General features: G+C 40.4%; 1 protein-coding gene across 5 annotated transcripts in view; it reads left to right on the top strand.

Moving 5' to 3' along the window:
* The window catches only part of CFI (complement factor I), a 77,202-nt gene that overhangs the window by 34,936 nt on the left and 20,895 nt on the right, over positions 1-21,371 (top strand). For all 5 annotated transcript variants that reach the window (XM_055385732.2, XM_063705463.1, XM_019025329.3 and 2 more), the window contains 5 exons: positions 14,036-14,306; positions 16,174-16,327; positions 19,491-19,666; positions 20,547-20,660; positions 20,803-20,913. In XM_055385732.2, the coding sequence (XP_055241707.1) occupies positions 16,257-16,327; positions 19,491-19,666; positions 20,547-20,660; positions 20,803-20,913 (472 nt within the window). In that variant the 5' untranslated portion in view covers positions 14,036-14,306; positions 16,174-16,256. The remainder of the gene's footprint in view (positions 1-14,035; positions 14,307-16,173; positions 16,328-19,490; positions 19,667-20,546; positions 20,661-20,802; positions 20,914-21,371) is intronic.

Raw genomic sequence — 21,371 nt, 5'->3', positions numbered from 1 at the left:
TAGTATTCCATGATGTATATGTTCCACGTTTTCTTAATCCAGTCTGTCATTGATGGACATTTGGGTTGATTCCAAGTCTTTGCTATTGTGAATAGTGCCGCAATAAACATACGTGTGCATGTGTCTTTATATCAGCATGATTTATAATCCTTTGGGTATATGCCCAGTAATGGGATGGCTGGGTCAAATGGCATTTCCAGTTCTAGATCTGTGAGGAATCGCCACACTGTCTTCCACAATGGTTGAACTACTTTATAGTCCCACCAACAATGTAAAAGCATTCCTATTTCTCCATATCCTCTCCAGCACCTGTAGCTTCCTGACTTTTTAATGATCACCATTCTAACTGGTGTGAGATGGTATCTCATTGTGGTTTTGATTTGCATTTCTCTGATCGCCAGTGATGATGAGCATCTTTTCATGTGTCTGTTGGCTGCATAAATGTCTTCTTTTGAGAAGTGTCTCTTCATATCCTTTGCCCACTTTTTGATGGTTTTTTTTTATTTTTTCTCGTAAATTTGTTTGAGTTCTTTGTAGAGTCCAGATATTAGCCCATTGTCAGATGGGTAGATTGCAAAAATTTTCTCCCATTCTGTAGGTTGCCTGTTCACTCTGATGGTAGTTTCTTTTGCTGTGCAGAAGCTCTTTAATTTAATTAGATCCCATTTGTCAATTTTGGCTTTTGTTGCCATTGCTTTTTGGTGTTTTAGTCATGAAGTCCTTGCCCATGCCTATGGCCTGAATGGTGTTGCCTATGTTTTCTTCTAGGGTTTTTATGGTTTTAGGTCTAACATTTAAATCTTTAATCCATCTTGAATTAATTTTTTATAAGGTGTAAATATACACCTTATAAGGAAGGGATCCAGTTTCAGCTTTCTACTTATGGCTAGCCAGTTTTCCCAGCACCATTTATTAAATAGGGAATCCTTTCCCCATTTCTTGTTGTCAGGTTTGTCAAAGATCAGATGGTTGTTGATGTGTGGTATTATTTCTGAGGCCTCAGTTCTGTTGGATTGGTCTATATCTCTGTTTTGGTACCAGTACTGTGCTGTTTTGATTACTGTAGACTTGTAGTATAGTTTGAAGTCAGGTCACATGATGCCTCCAGCTTTCTTCTTTTGGCTTAGGATTGTCTTGGCAATGTGGGCTCTTTTTTGGTTCCATATGAACTTTAAAGTAGTTTTTTCCAATTCTGTGAAGAAAGTCATTGGTAGCTTGATGGGGATGGCATTGAATCTATAAATTACCTTGGGTAGTATGGCCATTTTCACAATATTGATTCTTCCTATCCATGAGCATGGAATGTTCCTCCATTTGTTTGTGTCCTCTTTTATTTCGTTGAGCAGTGGTTTGTAGTTCTCCTTGAAGAGGTCCTTCACATCCCTTGTAAGTTGGATTCCTAGGTATTTTATTCTCTTTGAAGCAATTGTGAATGGGAGTTCACTCCTGATTTGGCTCTCTGTGTGTCTGTTCTTGGTGTATAGGAATGCTGGTGATTTTTGCACATTGATTTTGTATCCTGAGACTTTGCTAAAATTGCTTATCAGCTTAAGGAGATTTTGGGCTGAAACGATGGGGTTTTCTAAATATACAATCATGTCATCCGCAAACAGGGACAATTTGACTTCCTCTTTTCCTAATTGAATACCCTTTATTTCTTTCTCTTGCCTGATTGCCCTGGTCAGAACTTCCAACACTATGTTGAATAGGAGTGGTGAGAGAGGGCATCCCTGTCTTGTGCCAGTTTTCAAAGGGAATGCTTCCAGTTTTTGCTCATTCAGTATGATATTGGCTGTGGGTTTGTCATAAATAGCTCTTATTATTTTGAGATACATCCCATCAATACCTAGTTTATTGAGAGTTTTTATCATGAAGGGCTGTTGAATTTTGTCAAAGGCCTTTTCTGCATCTATTGAGATAATCATGTGGTTTTTGTCTTTGGTTCTGTTTATATGATGGATTACGTTTATTGATTTGCATATGTTAAACCAGCCTTGCATCCCAGGGATGAAGCCAACTTGATCGTAATGGATAAGCTTTTTGATGTGCTGCTGGATTCGGTTTGCCAGTATTTTATTGAGGATTTTTGCATTGATATTCATCAGGGATATTGGTCTAAGATTCTCTTTTTTTGTTGTGTCTCTGCCAGGCTTTGGTATCAGGATGATGTTGGCCTCATAAAATGAATTAGGGAGGATTCCCTCTTTTTCTATTGATTGGAATAGTTTCAGAAGGAATGGTACCAGCTCTTCTTTGTACCTCTGCTAGAATTTGGCTGTGAATCCATCTGGTCCTGGACTCTTTTTGGTTGGTAGGCTATTAATTATTGCCTCAATTTCAGAACCTCTTATTGGTCTATTCAGGGATTCAACCTCTTTGTGGTTTAGTCTTGGGAGGGTGTATGTGTCCAAGAATTTATCCATTTGTTCTAGATTTTCTAGTTTATTTGCATAGAAGTGTTTATAGTATTCTCTGATGGTAGTTTGTATTTCTGTGGGATCGGTGGTGATATCCCCTTTATCATTTTTTATTGCATCTATTTGATTCTTCTCTTTTCTTGTTTATTAGTCTTGCTAGCAGTCTAGCAATTTTGTTGATCTTTTCAGAAAACCAGCTCCTGGATTCATTGATTTTTTGAAGGGTTTTTTGTGTCCGTATCTCCTTCAGTTCTGCTCTGATCTTAGTTATTTCTTGCCTTCTGCTAGCTTTTGAATGTGTTTGCTCTTGCTTCTCTAGTTCTTTTAATTGTGATGTTAGGGTGTCAATTTTAGATCTTTCCTGCTTTCTCTTGTGGGCATTTAGTGCTATAAATTTCCCTCTACACACTGCTTTAAATGTGTCCCAGAGATTCTGGTAGGTTGTGTCTTTGTTCTCATTGGTTTCAAAGAACATTTTTATTTCTGCCTTCGTTTCGTTATGTACCCAGTAGTCATTCAGGAGCAGGTTGTTCAGTTTCCGTGTAGTTGAGTGGTTTTGAGTGAGTTTCTTAATCCTGAGTTCTAGTTTGATTGCACTGTGGTCTGAGAGACAGTTTGTTATAATTTCTGTTCTTTTACATTTGCTGAGGAGTGCTTTACTTCCAACTATGTGGTCAGTTTTGGAATAAGTGTGATGTGGTGCTGAGAAGAATGTATATTCTGTTGATTTGGTATGGAGAGTTCTGTCGATGTCTATTAGGTCCGCTTGGTGCAGCGCTGAGTTCAATTCCTGGATATCCTTGTTAACTTTCTGTCTCATTAATCTGTCTAATGTTGACAGTGGGGTGTTAAAGTCTCCCATTATTATTGTGTGGGAGTCTAAGTCTCTTTGTAGGTCTCTAAGGACTTGCCTTATGAATCTGGGTGTTCCTGTATTGGGTGCATATATATTCAAGATAGTTAGCTCTTCTTGTTGAATCGATCCGTTTACCAATATGTAATGGCTTTCTTTGTCTCTTTTGATCTTTGTTGGTTTAAAGTCTGTTTTATCCGAGACTAGGATTGCAACCCCTGCCTTTTTGTTTTGTTTTGTTTTCCATTTTCTTGGTAGATCTTCCTCCATCCCTTTATTTTGAGCCTATGTGTGTCTCTGCACACATAGATGGGTTTCCCGAATACAGCACACTGATGGGTCTTGACTCTTTATCCAGTTTGCCAGTCTGTGTCTTTTAATTGGAGCATTTAGCCCATTTACCTTTAAGGTTAGTATTGTTATGTGTGAATCTGATCCTGTCATTATGATGTTAGCTGGTTATTTTGCTCGTTAGTTGATGCAGTTTCTTCCTAGCCTTGATGGTCTTTACAATTTGGCATGTTTTTGCAGTGGCTGGTACTGGTTGTTCCTTTCCATGTTTAGTGCTTCCTTCAGGAGCTCTTGTAAGGCAGGCCTGATGGTGACAAAATCTCTCAGCATTTGTTTGTCTGTAAAGGATTTTATTTCTCCTTCACTTCTGAAGCTTAGTTTGTCTCGATATGAAATTCTGGGTTGAAAATTCTTTTCTTTAAGAATGTTGAATATTGGCTCCCACTCTCTTCTGGCTTGTAGAGTTTCTGTGGAGAGATCCGCTGTTAGTCTGATGGGCTTCCCTTTGTGGGTAACCCGACCTTTCTCTCTGGCTGCCCTTAATATTTTTTCCTTCATTTCAACTTTGGTGAATCTGACAATTATATGTCTTGCTGTTGCTCTTTTCGAGGAGTATCTTTGTGGCATTCTCTGTATTTCCTGAATTTGAATGTTGGCCTGCCTTGCTAGGTTGGGGAAGTTCTCCTGGGTAATATCCTGAAGAGTGTTTTCCAGCTTGGTTCCATTCTCCTCGTCACTTTCAGGTACACCAATCAGATGTGGATTTGTTCTTTTCACATAGTCCCATATTTCTTGGAGGCTTTGTTCGTTTCTTTTTACTCTTTTTTCTCTAAATGTCTCTTCTCGCTTCATTTCATTCATTTGATCTTCAATCATTGATACCCTTTCTTCCACTTGATCAAATTGGCTACTGAAGCTTGTGCATGCATCACATAGTTCTTGTGCCATGGTTTTCAGCTCCATCAGGTCATTTAAGGACTTCTCTACACTGGTTATTCTAGTTAGCCATTTGTCTAATCTTTTTTCAAGGTTTTTAGCTTCTTTGCGATGGGTTCGAACATCCTCCTTTAGCTTGGAGAAGTTTGTTATTACCAATTGTCTGAAGCCTTCTTCTCTCAACTTGTCAAAATCATTCTCCATCCAGCTTTGTTCTGTTGCTGGCAAGGAGAAGAGGTGCTCTGATTTTTAGAATTTTCAGCTTTTCTGCTCTGGTTTCTCCCCATCTTTGTGGTTTTATCTGCCTTTGGTCTTTGATGATGGTGACGTACAGATGGGGTTTTGGTGTGGATGTCCTTGTTTGTTAGTTTTCCTTCTAACGGTCAGGACCCTCAGCTGCAGGTGTGTTGGAGTTTGCTGGAGGTCCACTACAGACCCTGTTTGCCTGGGTATCACCAGTGGAGGCTGCAGACCAGCAAATATTTCAGGACAGCAAATGTTGCTGCCTGATCCTTCCTCTGGAAGCTTCATCTCAGAGGGGCACTCGGCTGTATGAGGTGTCAGTCGGCTCCTACTGGGAGGTGTCTCCCATTTAGGCTACTCCGGGGTCATGAACCCACTTGAGGCAGTCTGTCCATTCTCAGATCTCAAACTCCATGCTGGGAGAACCACTACTCTCTTCAAAGCTGTCAGACAGGGACATTTAAGTCTGCAGAAGTTTCTGCTGCCTTTTGTTCAGCTATGCCCTGCCTCCAGAGGTGGAGTCTACAGAGGCAGGCAGGCCTCCTTGGGCTGTGGTGGGCTCCACCCAGTTAGAGCTTCCAGGATGCTTTGTTTACCTACTCAAGCCTCGGCAATGGCAAACGCCCCTCCCCAGCCTTGCTGCCACCTTGCAGTTTGATCTCAGACTGCTGTGCTAGCAATGAGTGGGGCTCCGTGGGCATGGGACCCTCCGAGCCAGGCACGGGATATAATCTCCTGGTGTGCCGTTTGCTTAGGCCATTGGAAAAGTGCAGCATTAGTGTGGGAGTGTCCCAATTTTCCAGGTACCATCTGTCATCGCTTCCCTTTGCTGGAAAAGGGAATTCCCTGACCCCTTGCACTTCCCGGGTGAGGCGATGCCCCGCCCTGCTCCATGGGCTGTACCCAATGTCTGACAAGCCCCAGTGAGATGAACTTGGTACCTTAGTTGGAAATGCAGAAATCACCCGTCTTCTGCGTCGCTCACACTGGGAGCTGCAAACTGGAGCTGTTCCTATTTGGCCATATTGGAACCTCCTCAAGTTGGAAATTTAAAAATTCTTTGAACTGAATGACAATAATGACACAACCTACCAAAACCTCTGGGGTACAGGAAAGGCAGTGCTAAGAGGAAAGTTCATAACCCTAAATGCCTACATCAAAAAGACTGAAAGAGCACAAATTGACATTCTAAGATCATACCTCAAGGAACTAGAGAAATAAGAACAAACCATATGCAAACCTAGCAGAAGAAAGGAAATAACCAAGATCAGAGCAGAACTAAATGAAACTGTCGTTCCTTTTTTATTGCTTTTGTGCCATCTGCAATTTATTTGCCTTTTGCTTCACTGACCACATATTCTCAGTCTCCTTTACTAGTTCTACAGCATCTGCTCAACCTCTACACACTGGAGGGTTTACACCCTCCAAGGGCTTTATGACTCATTCAGAGTATAAGCCAGTCTTTACAGTAGCCAACAGGTTCCTACAAGATCTGCCACCCACTCCTCCAATTCTGTGACCTGATCTCCTCCTATTCCCCCTGTTACTTATTCCCATCCACCCACACTGGCCCCCTTGACCAAGAATGTACCACATACACTTCCTCAGAGCTCTTGCCCTTGCTATCTCCTCTGACCATGATACATCACCCCTAGAGAGCTGCATAGCTTGCTCCCTCACCTTCAGGTTCCTAGTCCAAGGGAAGGTTTTCTCCAAAATCTTCTCTGACAACCCTATAAAAACAGCAGTTCTCCCCTCACTCTCCATATTCTGTATCTTTCTTACCCTACATAGCATTTATCACCTTATGTCATCTTATATATTTACTGTTTATTCATTTTTGTCTGTCTTGCCTACTAGAATGTAAACTCTATGACTTTGTCCTGCTCACTCTTGTATCTCCAGGACTTAGAACAGTGACTGGCCATAGTAGGCTCTCTATAAATATTGTATGAATATAGGCCCAAGTGATAATCCATGTTTAAATATTAGTAAAGATTTTTTTCTTACTACTTTCTAAATAAAACATATAAATCAATAAAATTTCTGATATTTTTTCCACATTCCACTGATTCTTTCATATATCCCGAGATGTGAATAAGCCACTTTGGAAATTACTGGGCTACAATAGTGGTTTTCAGTTTTGGGGACACATAAGAATATTTATGGAGCTTGTTTACAGTGCAGAATCCAAGATCTGTCCCAGAGATTCTGATTAAGAAGGTCTATTGTTCGGGTCCAAGAATCTGCATTTGTAGGATGATGCACCTCAGGTGGTTTTGGTGCAACTAGTCTGGGGCCACAGTCAGGAATACCTGATCCATGTGTTTGATAGTCTCCTATTTCAGCTCTTAACAGCCAACCCAGTAAAAATGAGAAAAAACTTATTTAACATACCTCCCACCCACAGAATGATTTAAGTCCCATACTCCCTACACCAGTAGTTCTCGAGGGTTTGAATTATAAAGAGTGTATCATCCATATAGGCTAGGTTGTGCACCAGTAAGAACCAATCCCCAACTCTCAGTGGCTAAAACACAACAGTTTATGTTTGTTTGTTTGTTTGTTTGTTTGTTTTTGAGATGGAGTCTTACTCTGTCGCCAGGCTGGAGTGCAGTGGCGCGATCTCAGCTCACTGCAACCTCTGCCTCCCAGGTTCAAGCGATTCTCCTGCCTCAGCCTCCCGAGTAGCTGGGATTACATGCGCACGCCACCATGCCCCGCTAATTTTTGTATTTTTAGTAAAGACCATGTTGGCCAGGATGGTCTCTATCTCCTGACTTTGTGATCCACCTGCCTCAGCCTCCCAAAGTGCTGGGATTACAGGCGTAAGCCACCGCACCTGGCAAAAGTTTATGTTTTGTTCATGCAAAGCCTACTGTGGGTCTGGGTGACTCTGTAGGGAACCCATGTTACATGTGTTGGCCCTGCATTCTAGACTACTTTGATTCTATGGTATCTCTACAATTTGTGTTCCCATGATCACATGACACGGGAAGAGAAAGTTGGGTTGTTTAGCACTGGCAATTAAATGCTTCTCTCTGAACCCAACAAATTATTTCATCTTACATTTCATTGGCCAAAGGAAATCACCATGCCCAACCTCAAGGGGAAAATGCAATCTTTCTATTTTCCCAGAAGTAGAGGAAAATACGATTTTAGTAAGCAGTATTAATGTTTACCACAAAACTAAACATTAAAAGATTCTCAGGTTAGGCAGGGTGGCACACATCTGTAATCCCAGCATGTTGGGAGGCTGAGATGGGAGGATTGTTTAAGGCCAAGAGTTTAAGACCAGCCTGGGCAACATAGTGAGGCCCCATCTCTACAAAAATATTTTTAAAATAAAAATTAACTGGGCATGGTAGCATGTGTCTGTCCTAGCTACTCAGGAGACTGAGGCAGGATGATCACTTGAGCCTATGAGTTTAGGATTACAGTGAGCTGTGATCATACCACTGCACTCCAGCTTAGGCAACACAGTGAGACTCTGTCTCAAGAAAAAAAAAAAAACAATCAAATTCACCACTCCATCTTATACCACCAAAAACACACATAATAGTAGTTGTTATTTTAATCTGTTATTGTGGGAGACACAGAAATGACAGTAACTATAGTTTCAATGGTGATTTAAATAATTTTTCTTATTAACCATAATAGCATTTACATATATTCAAAACACAGGTGTACATAGACATATGAGGCATACTCACATCGTTTATATTTTGTCTTCAGGCAAAGCCTGGTGTACACATGCATTTACAAACCTCTTTAATAACGTCCTCAAAGATCATCAGCTCATATTTTGGCAACCACTGTTCTAGACATTGAGATACATGTGACTTACCAATTCTTTTAAATTAAAGCTACTGTCATCACGTTTTAGACAGTGTATAAATAAACCATATTCTTACTATGCCCAGCTATTTTTCAACAGTGATTTTCTGTCTCTCCGTTGATTAATGTTGCCTTTGTTAACAGCCACTGTGTTCGTGTTATCCTTTACCATCCATCTGAAATTTAAAATGGTAATGTTATCATAAAGTTGCTTCCAATTTACAATAGGAAATTATAAGTATAGCAAACTGCTTAATTTCTAAGGTGAACTTCACCGTGCTCTGATTGCTTCTCCTATCCCCTCCTCAACCTTGTTTCAACAGTTTCCCCCTCTCTCTCCCTCTTGAAAATGCAATCTCTCCTATTTTGTTAAATTCCTCCCCTTAGCCTATAACCATGATGAAATCCCTTTTATCCTAATGAAAACAAAAATCTCTCTTTACTCCATGGCCCTTTATGCTACTATCCCATCAAATGTTCTTGTGCTTCAGAGCCTAGCACTTAATCTTCTACTTTTTTTTTTTTTTTTTTTTTTTGGTGATGGAGTCTTGCTGTGTTGCCCAGGCTGGAGTGCACTGGTGCGATCTCGGCTCACTGCAACCTCCACCTCCTTGGTTCAAGCAATTCCCCTGCCTCAGCCTCCTGAGTAGCTGGGATTACAGGCACACACAACTATGCCCGGCTAATTTTTTTTTTTTTTGTATTTTTAGTAGAGATGGGGTTTCATCATGTTGGCCAGAATGGTCTCAAACTGCTGACCTCAGGCAATCTGCCTGCCTCAGCATCCCAAAGTGCTGGGATTATAGGCATGAGCCACTGTGCACAGCCTGCCTAGCTAATTTTTTTTTTTTTTATTTTTAGTAGAGATGGGGTTTCATCATGTTGACCAGAATGGTCTCGAACTGCTGACCTCAGGCAGTCTGCCTGCCTCAGCATCCCAAAGTGCTGGGATTATAGGCATGAGCCACCATGCACAGCCTGCCTGGCTAATTTTTTTAATTTATTTTTTATGTTTTTGGATTTTGAGTAGAGTTGGGGTTTCACCATGCTGGCCTGGCTGGTCTCGAACTCCTGACCTCATGATCCGCTGGCCTCAGCCTCCCAAAGTGCTGAGATTACAGGAATGAGACCACTGCGCCTGGCCCTAATCTTCTACTTCCCTACTGAAAGCATAAGGACATCAGATCTTACTTAAAATGAAAAACACTCCTATCACCCGTCTCCCACCCCTAACTCTCTCTCCAGGGGCAAGCACTTTCAAATCTTTGCTGTTTCTTCTGCTGTTTACAACAGATTCCTCAGTAACATGTTCATACAACCATCTCTTTGAACCAGTTCCCTGTTTGTTAGCCACTCCTTCTTCAGAGGTACTAGGTCCCCCAGTTCCTAAGCTTTTCTGGGGTTCTGTGGGGCTTAGCTTTCAGTTCTCCTTGATCTGCTAAATCCATTAGCACTAGCCCATCTGTTTTCCAGCTTCCAACGTTTTGATATCTTATATCCTGCAGTCCTCTCCCCACTCTCTTTGACCTTATGATTTATGATCTTTAAAAAAATTACTGTATTCTCAATTTAACAGAGCTTGGAGAGGAGACAGAGACTTTCTTTTTTTTTTTTTTTTTTTTTTTTTTTTTGGTCTGTGTTCATATTTTCATGTCTAAATGGCAAAACCAGTAAAGCGGTTTCTTTTTTTTTTTCTTTTTTTTTTAGGATGGAGTCTTGCTCTGTCATCCAGGTTGGAGTGCAATGGTGCGGTCTCCGCTCACTGCAAACTCCACCTCCCGGGTTCAAGTGATTCTCCTACCTCAGCCTCCTGAGGAGCTGGGATTACAGGTGCCATCATGCCTGGCTAATTTTTGTATTTTTAGTAGAGACGGGGTTTTGCCATGTTAGCCAGGTTGGTCTCAAACTCCCAACCTCAACTGATCCGCCCGCCTCAGCCTCCCAAAGTGCTGGGATTACAGGCGTGAGCCACTGTGCCTAGTCAAAACCAGTCAAGCTTCTACTTCTACTTCCTCACCTCCCATTCTAGCCTCAACTCACCAATGTGTGGTTTCCCATTTCCTTAAAGTTTCAGTTTAATTACATGCCACTTAGCATAAGTGACTCCATTTTGGTTTGGTCTTTGGGGCTTGGTGCAGGAGTACAGTTTAAAAAAATGGCTTCCCGTAATTTTATGTAACAGAGTGAGGTAGCGTTTTCCCTTCCATCTCCCACCTGCACCCCAGGCAAAGAGGATGGAAGGTGCTGCCTCTTCTCTTCATTGTGAAAGGGCTTCCCACAAGTTCCCTTGGAGTGCTTGACATGTGTTCCCTGAAGTCTGAGGAGAAAAAAGAACTAGTACTTGACCCGTACGTGAAAGGGATAAGGACCCAAGGCTGGAGGTGCCTGGTGGCAGAGATAAAAGAGGTGGCTGTGTTGGAGCAAGCCCTGTTTCAATGGTAGGCAGCAGGGCAGGCAACAGACAGGTGTGGGCCCTCAGGAGGGAAATAGGACTCCTGCCCAAGAGGCTCCCTGCCAAAGGTAAGCAACCTCAGCAGAAACGGGCTAGTACTGTTGGATACTGGAGCTGAGAAGACATGGACCATAAGCAGCCAGCTGGAGGAGAGGTACTGCCAGCAGGAGGAGAGGTACTGCCAGCATTGAGTGAATTGACATCAAATGTCCCCAGTAGTGCAATCTCTAGAGAACCTCATAGTACTCCGCATGAGAGAGTTGGCTCTAACCCCCACCTTGCCAAGGCTAGTTCTCAGCCGTAAGAATCAGGTGAGACCCGGCTGCTGTCCCTCTCTTCCTCTCCTGAGAGGTGGAAAGCATGACCTGAAAGCTGTGGAATGGAGGAGAGCTCAGAAAGGACCCATCACACACCCTGGAAGCAAGTCTGAGCTGAGAGGAAGGAGAGGCTTTCATCTGACATGAAGGTCAGAGCTTCAGTGGTTCCACAGCACTAGACATTGTCATTGCTATTTAGTGACTATTCCTGGAACTAAACATCCTTTAATTTTTTGTTTTTGTTTAAATCTAAGAGTGACTGAGAAAGTTATGACACTTGCCAAAGTTTCTATCCAAAGATCAAGGAGGAATGAGATTTCAGAAATGATTTAAAGGAATAAAGGTAGAAAAAAATCAAGTTGCTTGGATTTCTCATCCAATGAGAGCATCATTGTTTCAATATAAAGGTGATACATAAAACCTGCTGTCAGGACACTTGCAAGCTGGTCAGTGGAAGATACAAGAGAGAAATTATTACAAAAATTTCAACTCTAATAAGTGCCAAAAAGAGATACGTGGAACCATGAAAATTGTGTAACTGGCATATTTCATTCTAGATCACCGTGTCAAAAGCCAGTTTCCAGAATGACCAATTTGTCATTTGTGTGTGTGTGTGTGTGTGTGTAAAACTATTTGTACAGTTTATTGAAAAGCAAATTATGGAGAATGACTTTGACAATCCTTGCAAGGTTTTGCATGGTTTTAATTAGCTTATTTGCCTTCTTAACGGCATTTAAAGACTGTGATTTTTGTCTGCCCCAGCTTGATGCTTCTCAGCTGCAGGGCACTGAGGAAGGAGCGGGGCTCACTGCGGGCAGCAGGGGAGACTAGAGGACAGGAGGCGCATCCTCAGGAGGAAGCTCTGGGGGACAGGGAGACAGCATTGGCTTTTCTTCGCAGATTGACTTTTGGCCCAATTGGCCTGTTCCCAGCCCTCATATTATTTCTACTGGAGTCCTGCAGGGTAATAATAGCTCTCATTAATTTTATGCCTAGTACTTGTCAACCATTACAAACATAGTATTTCTAATCTTGCAAAATAGGAGATATTATCTCATTTTACGATGAGGAAATTCACGTTTCAGGAGGGTCACTTGCCCTGCGTCATGTAACAGTAAGTGCCAAAACTGGGTCTAGAAGCCAGGTTTGTCTGATTCTTTTTTTTTTTTTTTTTTTTTTAGGATTTCTTCATGGTCAAGATGGCAGTCATACCATTCTTTTTTTTTTTTTTTTTTTGTACTTTAAGTTTTAGGTGCACGTGCACAATGTGCAGGTTAGTTACATATGCATACATGTGCCATGTTGGTGTGCTGCACCCAGTGACTCGTCATTTAACATTAAGTATATCTCCAAATGCTATCCTTCCCCCCTCCCCCCACGCCACAACAGGCCCCAGTGTGTGATGTTCCCCTTCCTGTGTCCATGTGTTCTCATTGTTCAATTCCCACCTATGAGTGAGACGATGTGGTGTTTGGTTTTTTGTCCTTGCAATAGTTTGCTGAGAATGATGGTTTCCAGCTTCATCCATGTCCCTACAAAGGACATGAACTCATCATTTTTTATGGCTGCATAGTATTCCATGGTGTATATGTGCCACATTTTCTTAATCCGGTCTGTCATTGATGGACATTTGGGTTGGTTCCAAGTCTTTGCTATTGTGAATAGTGCCGCAATAAACATACGTGTGCATGTGTCTTTATAGCAGCATGATTTATAATCCTTTGGGTATATGCCCAGTAATGGGATGGCTGGGTCAAATGGTATTTCTAGTTCTAGATCCCTGAGGAATCGCCACACTGACTTCCACAATGGTTGAACTAGTTTACAGTCCCACCAACAGTGTAAAAGCATTCCTATTTCTCCACATCCTCTCCAGCACCTGTTATTTCCTGACTTTTTAATGATTGCCATTCTAACTGGTGTAAGATGGTATCTCATTGTGGTTTTGATTTGCATTTCTCTGATGGCCAGTGATGATGAGCATTTTTTCATGTGTCTTTTGGCTGCATAAATGTCTTCTTTTGAGAAATGTCTGTTCATATCCTTTGCCCACTTTTTGATGGGGTTGTTTGTTTTTTTCTTGTAAATTTGTTTGAGTTCATTGTAGATTCTGGATATTAGCCCTTTGTCAGATGAGTAGATTGCAAAAATTTTCTCCCATTCTGTAGGTTGCCTATTCACTCTGATGGTGGTTTCTTTTGCTGTGCAGAAGCTCTTTCGTTTAATTAGATCCCATTTGTCAATTTTGGCTTTTGTTGCCATTGCTTTTGGTGTTTTAGTCATGAAGTCCTTGCCCATGCCTATGTCCTGAATGGTGTTGCCTACGTTTTCTTCTAGGGTTTTTATGGTTTTAGGTCTAACATGTAAGTCTTTAATCCATCTTGAATTAATTTCTGTATAAGGTGTAAGGAAGGGATCCAGTTTCAGCTTTCTCCATATGGCTAGCCAGTTTTCCCAGCACCATTTATTAAATAGGGAATCCTTTCCCCATTTCTTGTTTTTGTCAAGTTTGTCAAAGATCAGATGGTTGTAGATATGCGGCATTATTTCTGATTCTTGAAGCCACCAGACCACACCATCCTCATCTGTACTGTGGGCTGTATCTGTTTTGCTCTTTTCCTTCACTTACTCATCTTCAAACAGGAGTCTTTAATTTGTTGCTAAGTTAATGTTTATTTTGCATTTACAGGTCACTTATACATCTCAAGAGGATCTGGTGGAGAAAAAGTGCTTAGCAAAAAAATATACTCACCTCTCCTGCGATAAAGTCTTCTGCCAGCCATGGCAGAGATGCATTGAGGGCACCTGTATTTGTAAACTACCGTATCAGTGCCCAAAGAATGGCACTGCAGTGTGTGCAACTAACAGGAGAAGCTTCCCAACATACTGTCAACAAAAGAGTTTGGAATGTCTTCGTCCAGGGACAAAGTTTTTAAATAACGGAACATGCACAGCCGAAGGTAGCAAGAGACTAGTTTTCAAGTCATTCTATGATATAAGAGGGTATTTGTATGCCATACTTTCTATCAGAAAATAATTCTCTTGTGTATGTTATGATGACAACTCAAAATTTTTTTCTAGACTCTCAATAATAATTGGAGTAATCACTAAAGAAATCAGGGGTTGCCAGAATCCAGCCAGCCTTTGAGTGCAGAGTGTGGGATGCTGAGTCCAGACCTTCCTTCAGTGCCGGTGCCACTCCCTGCTGCCCAGCCCTTTAGAATTGTCCCCACCCTCACTTCTACTTGGTTAAAGGGATTATTCCCAGGGCCATCGAGTTGGTTCAGAACCCAGTGAAAAGTCTTCCAGTAAGGTTGGTACTCACATGTAAGCTAGTCAGGCCTCAGGTCCTCCTGTGGCCCCAGTAATTTCTGTTTTTGTTTGTTTTGTTTTTTTGAGACGGAGTCTTTCTCTGTTGCCCAGGCTGGAGTGCAGTGGTGCGATCTTGGCTCACTCCAACCTCTGCCTCCCGGGTTCATGCCATTCTCCTGCCGCAGCCTCCTGAGTAGCTGGGATTACAGTTGCCTGCCACCATGCCCAGCTAATTTTTTGTGTTTTTAGTAGAGATGGAGTTTCACCGTGTTAGCCAGGATGGTCTCGATCTCCTGACCTTGTGATCCGTCCGCCTCGGCCTCCCAAAGTGCTGGGATTACAGGCATGAGCCACCGTGCGTGGCCTACCCCAATAATTTCTTTCAACAGCCATCCCCGCCAACCCTCTCCCCCAGCCCTGACCCCATTGTTCCTAAATATCCAAGGGCCGCTTGAGCCACTGCTGACCTGGGACATACTCCAACCTAGCAAACCCAGACGTCAGACCCAGAGATCTTGTCTACAGTCCCTTCCAGGTGCTTCATGTGCTGAGGAGGCTGGGGCCCTAGCATTCAGACTAGTGGGCAGTTATGATTAGGGATTTCACTGTCAGTCCAGTTGAGTTTCAAGTCCCTCCAAACCCCACCTTGGTTGTTGACAAGCTGGACCTCACTGGACCCCAGTTCCCTCGTCTGTAAAATGTGAAGTTTCTAAGTTGTACAATTCTTGTGAAAATTAAGTAAAACAATGTATGCAGGGCTCTTCACACAGTGCTTGGCATGCAGAAAGTGCTTGTTACATTTTATGTCTGACAGCAAAGCTTAGGTTCATTGTCTTCTAATAGCAAGTTATTACAGACACTTCATTACCTAAGGAACACTTAAAACATTCTTTTTAAAGGCACCATGACATATACCAGCTCACAGCAGCCTGTATGTTTTTGAGATGCTGAGTTAAGATGTTGAGATACTGTGGAAAAGGAGGGGAAAAGCTCCCTGTCTGAGCTCATCTATAATCCCTGTTGGAAAGGCAGAAGGCAATAGTGGAGGTTATTTCATCAGTGTCAGACTTTTCTTCTCTTGAGGCATTAAATGCCTTAAATACATGAGAATACATAAACCCTTTCTACATTTTACATTTTTACGGTTGGGCTTACTTTTGAGAGCATGGACTTTGGAGTGAGATCAACTGAGCAAGTTCCAAATCCTGGCTTCATCACTTGGGCCAGGAACTTAACTTCCCCTAGAATTAGGTTCCTTGTGTAAAAATGGGAATAAACAGGCTTTATCCTCATAGGGTTGATGTGAGGATTTAATGATCCTCTATACAGCTGAATAGCACTGCCACTGACACATAATAAACACTCATAAAATGATTGCTTACTATTACTTGTTAAAATCGTCATGATGTTCAAAGCTCACTTGACATTAAGTACATTATTATTTTTAAAGACTTTTAATCAAGAGAAAAAAGTGAATGGCTACATATTGCACATTATTTTGTTTTTTTATTTTAGGAAAGTTTAGTGTTTCCTTGAAGCATGGAATTACAGATTCAGAGGGAATAGTTGAAGTAAAACTTGTGGACCAAGATAAGACAATGTTCATATGCAAAAGCAGCTGGAGCATGAGGGAAGCCAACGTGGCCTGCCTTGACCTTGGGTTTCAACAGTGAGCGCTTGTATCAGTGGATTTTCTCATGGTTGATTTAATTGTTCTGTTTGCTTTTTGATTGCCTAACCTTTCTGTGTATTAATTTCCACATGTGTAACCTAAGAAAATTAACTACATGCATCATAGCATTGTTATGAGGATGATATGCATTCATGTTTACCCAACACTTGGAACCCTGCTGACAACAAAGCATGGATAATAAGTCTGTTGAAGTATCTGGATGTGAATCCTTTAGTGATTCTGAGAGTCAAAACACATTCATTTCTGTCTGTCTCCTACTCATCTACAATTATGTACACTTTTTCACACTTAGCATGGTTTATATACTGTGTGTGAGTATAGTTTATAGTTATATAATATAGTTTATACTATAAACTATACAGTGAGTATAAACTATACAGTTATAGTATAAACTATATAGTTAGGATAAATTATAGTTTATAGTTTTATAGTATAGTTTACTATAATTATAGTATATAAGTATATATACTAAGAGTATAGTGTATAAACTATAATTTATATATAGTTTATATACTATAATTATAGTATATATACTTATATATAAGTGATATTTTATTTATTGTTTGGTTCAAAATATCTTCTAACTTTCAATATAATTTCTTCTTTGCCCCATATGTAATCTAGAAGTTTTCTTTATTATAATATTAGTTTTAGTTAATATGTTAGTTTGCTTTTGGTTAACTTTGTGTTATTGATTTTCTTATTCTCTGTGGTTAGAGAATATCCCTGTATGATAACAATTTTTTCAAATATTTGTTGAGACTTGCTTTGTGGCTGAGTATTTTTCAAATGCTCCACGTGCAGGGTTCTAGATAATAGACATGTTACTCATTATTAATAGAATTAGCTGCTCTGTTTAGATCTTTCTCTATTTCTTTACTTTCAGTCTTCCTATATCTTTAGATTTTAAGCATGTTCCTTATAAACAGCACATATCTAGATTGGTTTTAATTCAATATTACAATCACTGTTAACTAAAGAGTTTAGTCCATTTACATTATTATACTTACTTACATTGTTGAATTTATTTTTCCTCTTGTTTTTAGGCTTATTATTTACCCTGCTTTTTGTGTGCTTTTGTCCTTTTTCCCTTTATAATTTCTACTAAATTAAAGATTTTTAAAAATCTTTCCTCTTTTCCACCTCTAGTTGGTTTGAAAATTATGCATTATATTTCTACTTCTTTAGTTACCTTTGAACTTATACCATAAATCATTGGTTTAGGAAGTCCTCACCTTCTTCAGTAATAATAGAAAAAATGTAATTAACCCATCAAGTTTCTAATATTTAGTTCCACGTTATTTTTCTATATCCCAGAAGTTAATCACTATGATGATATAATAAGCCTTTATCACTACTGTTAAGGCAATGCTTACTCAGATTTACTTCATGTTTACCAACTTCTTGGTTTGTTCTTTCTTGTATCTCACCCCTTCTTTCTGAATTCAATTTTCTTCTTCTTAAACCACATCTGCTAGTAGTTCATTAGTGAGAGTCTCTTATATTGTTAAATTAAGCCATAGGCTATTTCTGAGTTTCATCAGTTTGTTACCTACAACTTATGGTTCAACCTACTGGTAGATTCTCTCAGTATTTGATTTCTCAGTATTTTGCTCTTATATTTTGCATAAGCTCATGAACAGACATCTCTAATTTTAACCAGTGCAGATTTCCCTTACTTCCTTAAGAACTCATTGAGAAAAAAGATGGCATTTTATATAGTATTTTTTTTTTTTTTTTTTTTGAGACGGAGTCTCGCTCTGTCACCCAGCCTGGAGTGCAGTGGCGCGATCTCCGCTCACTGCAAGCTCCGCCTCCCGGGTTCACGCCATTCTCCTGCCTCAGCCTCCCGAGTAGCTGGGACTACAGGCGCCCGCCACCACGCCCGGCTAATTTTTTTTTTGTATTTTTAGTAGAGACGGGGTTTCACCATGGTAGCCAGGATGGTCTCGATCTCCTGACCTCGTGATCCGCCCGCCTCGGCCTCCCAAAGTGCTGGGATTACAGGCGTGAGCCACCGCGCCTGGCCTTATATAGTATTTTTAGATATTTTTAGGTTGGTACGTTTTTCAGATTATTAACCTATAAGATTGCCTCAAATGGCTCTTGTTTGTTCTCATGGCATAGCCTCATGATCTGAAATAATTACAAATCTTGGCTTCACCTTGTTTTCTTTTTGCTTTTTATCCTAGTTAGTCTAATATTTATATTGTCATTACTGTTCTATTTTTGTTTCCATTTACCTGATGCATCTTTGCTCAATTTTTTATTTTTAACCTATTTTCCCCATTTACTTCTAGAGAGAAGCAAGGAATAATTGAATGTCCTAGAATAATAGTTCACTGTAAATCATCATCTCTAGGATAATACGTCACTGAGGAAGTCTCTTCTCACAAATTCTGAACAAATTGAGAAGTCCAAGCAATGGCACACAGATGCCAAAATATCACCTTAATACAGTCAAGGCTGAAGTGAAGATGTAGCTTACTGTAAAAGCAAAATTGACCTACAGGAATTAAACTAACCTAACCTTCCAAGTCTTAGGCAATAATTGAACCAACCAGCTAAAGTTTACAGCATGGGGCAGGCAGAGAGATTCCCAAAAGGAAAAGATGGAAATTTTTTTTTTTTTTTTTTTTTTTAGACAGAGTCTCACTCTGTTGCCCAGGCTGGAGTGCAGTGGCACGATCTCAGCTCATGGCAACCTCCACCTCCTGGGTTCAAGTGATTCTCCTGCCTCAGCCTCCCGAATAGCTGAGACTACAGGTGTGGGCCACCATACCCAGCTAATTTTTGTATTTTTGGTAGAGATAGGATTTTCACCATGTTGGCCAGGCTGGTCTCGAACTCTTGACCTCAGGTAATCCACCCTCCTTGGCCTCCCAAAGTGCTGGGATTACAGGCATGAGCCACCACCCCCAGCCAAGTTTTAGTTAATCTTTACAAAACCCAGTGAGGTAGCTATATTCCCTTTTATACATGAAGGTACTGAGGCTCAGAGTTTCGGTATCTTGCCCAAGCTGTAACTCCTATATAGAGGATGAGAGGACATTACTCTAGTTTCTTACCTGCTACAGTAGGGTTATAAATGCAAAGTACTAATTATTCTACCATAATGTTTCCTTTATTCTATTTGCAGAGGTGCTGATACTCAAAGAAGGTTTAAGTTGTCTGATCTCTCTATAAATTCCACTGAATGTCTACATGTGCATTGCCGAGGATTAGAGACCAGTTTGGCTGAATGTACTTTTACTAAGAGAAGAACTATGGGTTACCAGGATTTAGCTGATGTGGTTTGTTATACACAGAAAGCAGGTTGGTGGAGTATTTGCCTGTTATTTTCCCTTCCTTGAAGGTTGGTTATTTTACACCAAGCCTATAGTAAACAAATGATTGATGCCTCGTTGCCAGTCACAGAGGCAATAATATAGATTCTGTCAAGTTTTGGGCTTTAGAGTCTAAATTGGTACCTTTCCCCTATTGTACCATTTTGCCATTCAAACATTGCCTCTCTACAGGTTCACATATGGGAAGCAAAGTTGCCTGACTCCCCTTGCTTCATTTGAACATCTGGATTAAAGTTACTGTAGCAAACACAAGTCAATCAAACATAAGAAGAAAGCTCAGCATCTCCTTTAAGAGGGCCAGCATATATGAATTTATTTCAAACCTTTAAGTGACCACATTGGTGCCTCAGTTTTCAGGCATTCATTGAGACTTTTCTCCTCCTTCCTGACACTGGAATATTTTAGTCATACATGTAGTTTTAAAGACCAAACCTATACCCATTCCTTTTCAGTGCTAAAAAAAAAGTACCACCAAAATGTAAACAAATGGCACTAACCAAGCAAGTCTTGGGAGTAGGGGTGAGGATGAGTATAGCAGCATGAAAGAAATGGGTGGAAACCAGTGTTTGTCAATGTCAGCACGTACTCTTGATTCCTCCCCATCTCAGCAAATATAGACTTTCACAACAAATACTGACTTTCAGAGATAATAGAAGAGCCTCCATAAGCCAGGTTTGATCTTTATTTTCTGTATGAGTCATATGTACTATGTTGATAATACCAATACATTTTATACATTTTTTGAAGTTTAACTTTCTCTTAATGACTCCATTATCCCAAAAATCTGATAAGGATGTCATGCCACCACTCCATAAATAAATTTCACAAAGATAATTCCTGCTTTACAGATTCTCCAATGAATGACTTCTTTCAGTGTGTGAATGGGAAATACATTTCTCAGATGAAAGCCTGTGATGGTATCAATGATTGTGGAGACCAAAGTGATGAACTGTGTTGTAAAGGTAAACATAAATCTAGCCTCTAAATCCTCTAAATTCATTTTTCTGACTAAAAGAGGAAAAACAACTTTACTATTGAATTTTAGATTGTACCTCGTTCAATTTTGAGGAATTAAAAAAACCTCTCCTGCTTATGTTTGCACAGCATGCCAAGGCAAAAGCTTCCATTGTAAATCGGGTGTTTGCATTCCAAGCCAGTATCAATGCAATGGTGAGGTGGACTGCATTACAGGGGAAGATGAAGTTGGCTGTGAAGGTAATTTAAAGACTTGGGGTGACTTTTTTTCATTATTGAATCCAGGGATTCTGAAACTTTTCTTTAGGTAAAGTATAATCTTAAGGGGACCATAGATGGGTGTAGCAGTAAGAACACTGAGTGGGCATTTGCAGAACTATGGAATGTTCATCTCCTCATATTTTCATCCGCTAAATATCTACTTGTTATTTCAGAACTTTCTATTAAAAGACGTTCTCACTGCACATACAAAAAATAGACCATTAGAACCAATCCTTAAGTACCCATTTTCCACCTGCAAGTTATTGATAGTTTGCCAATCTTGTTTATCTCTCTTCCAGTTTGTTTGTTTGTTTGTATGTTTGTTGGAGTATTTTATTTTATTTATTATTACTTTTTTGTGATGAAGTCTTGCTCTGTTGCCCAGGCTGGAGTGCTGTGGCACAATCTTGGCTCGTTGCAACCTCAACCTCCCGAGT

Source organism: Gorilla gorilla, chromosome 3 (genome assembly GCF_029281585.2).
Source record: "Gorilla gorilla gorilla isolate KB3781 chromosome 3, NHGRI_mGorGor1-v2.1_pri, whole genome shotgun sequence".
Taxonomy (NCBI): Eukaryota; Metazoa; Chordata; class Mammalia; order Primates; family Hominidae; genus Gorilla; species Gorilla gorilla.
Note: the sequence above shows the minus strand (reverse complement) of the source record. Positions and strands in the feature narration are given on the sequence as shown.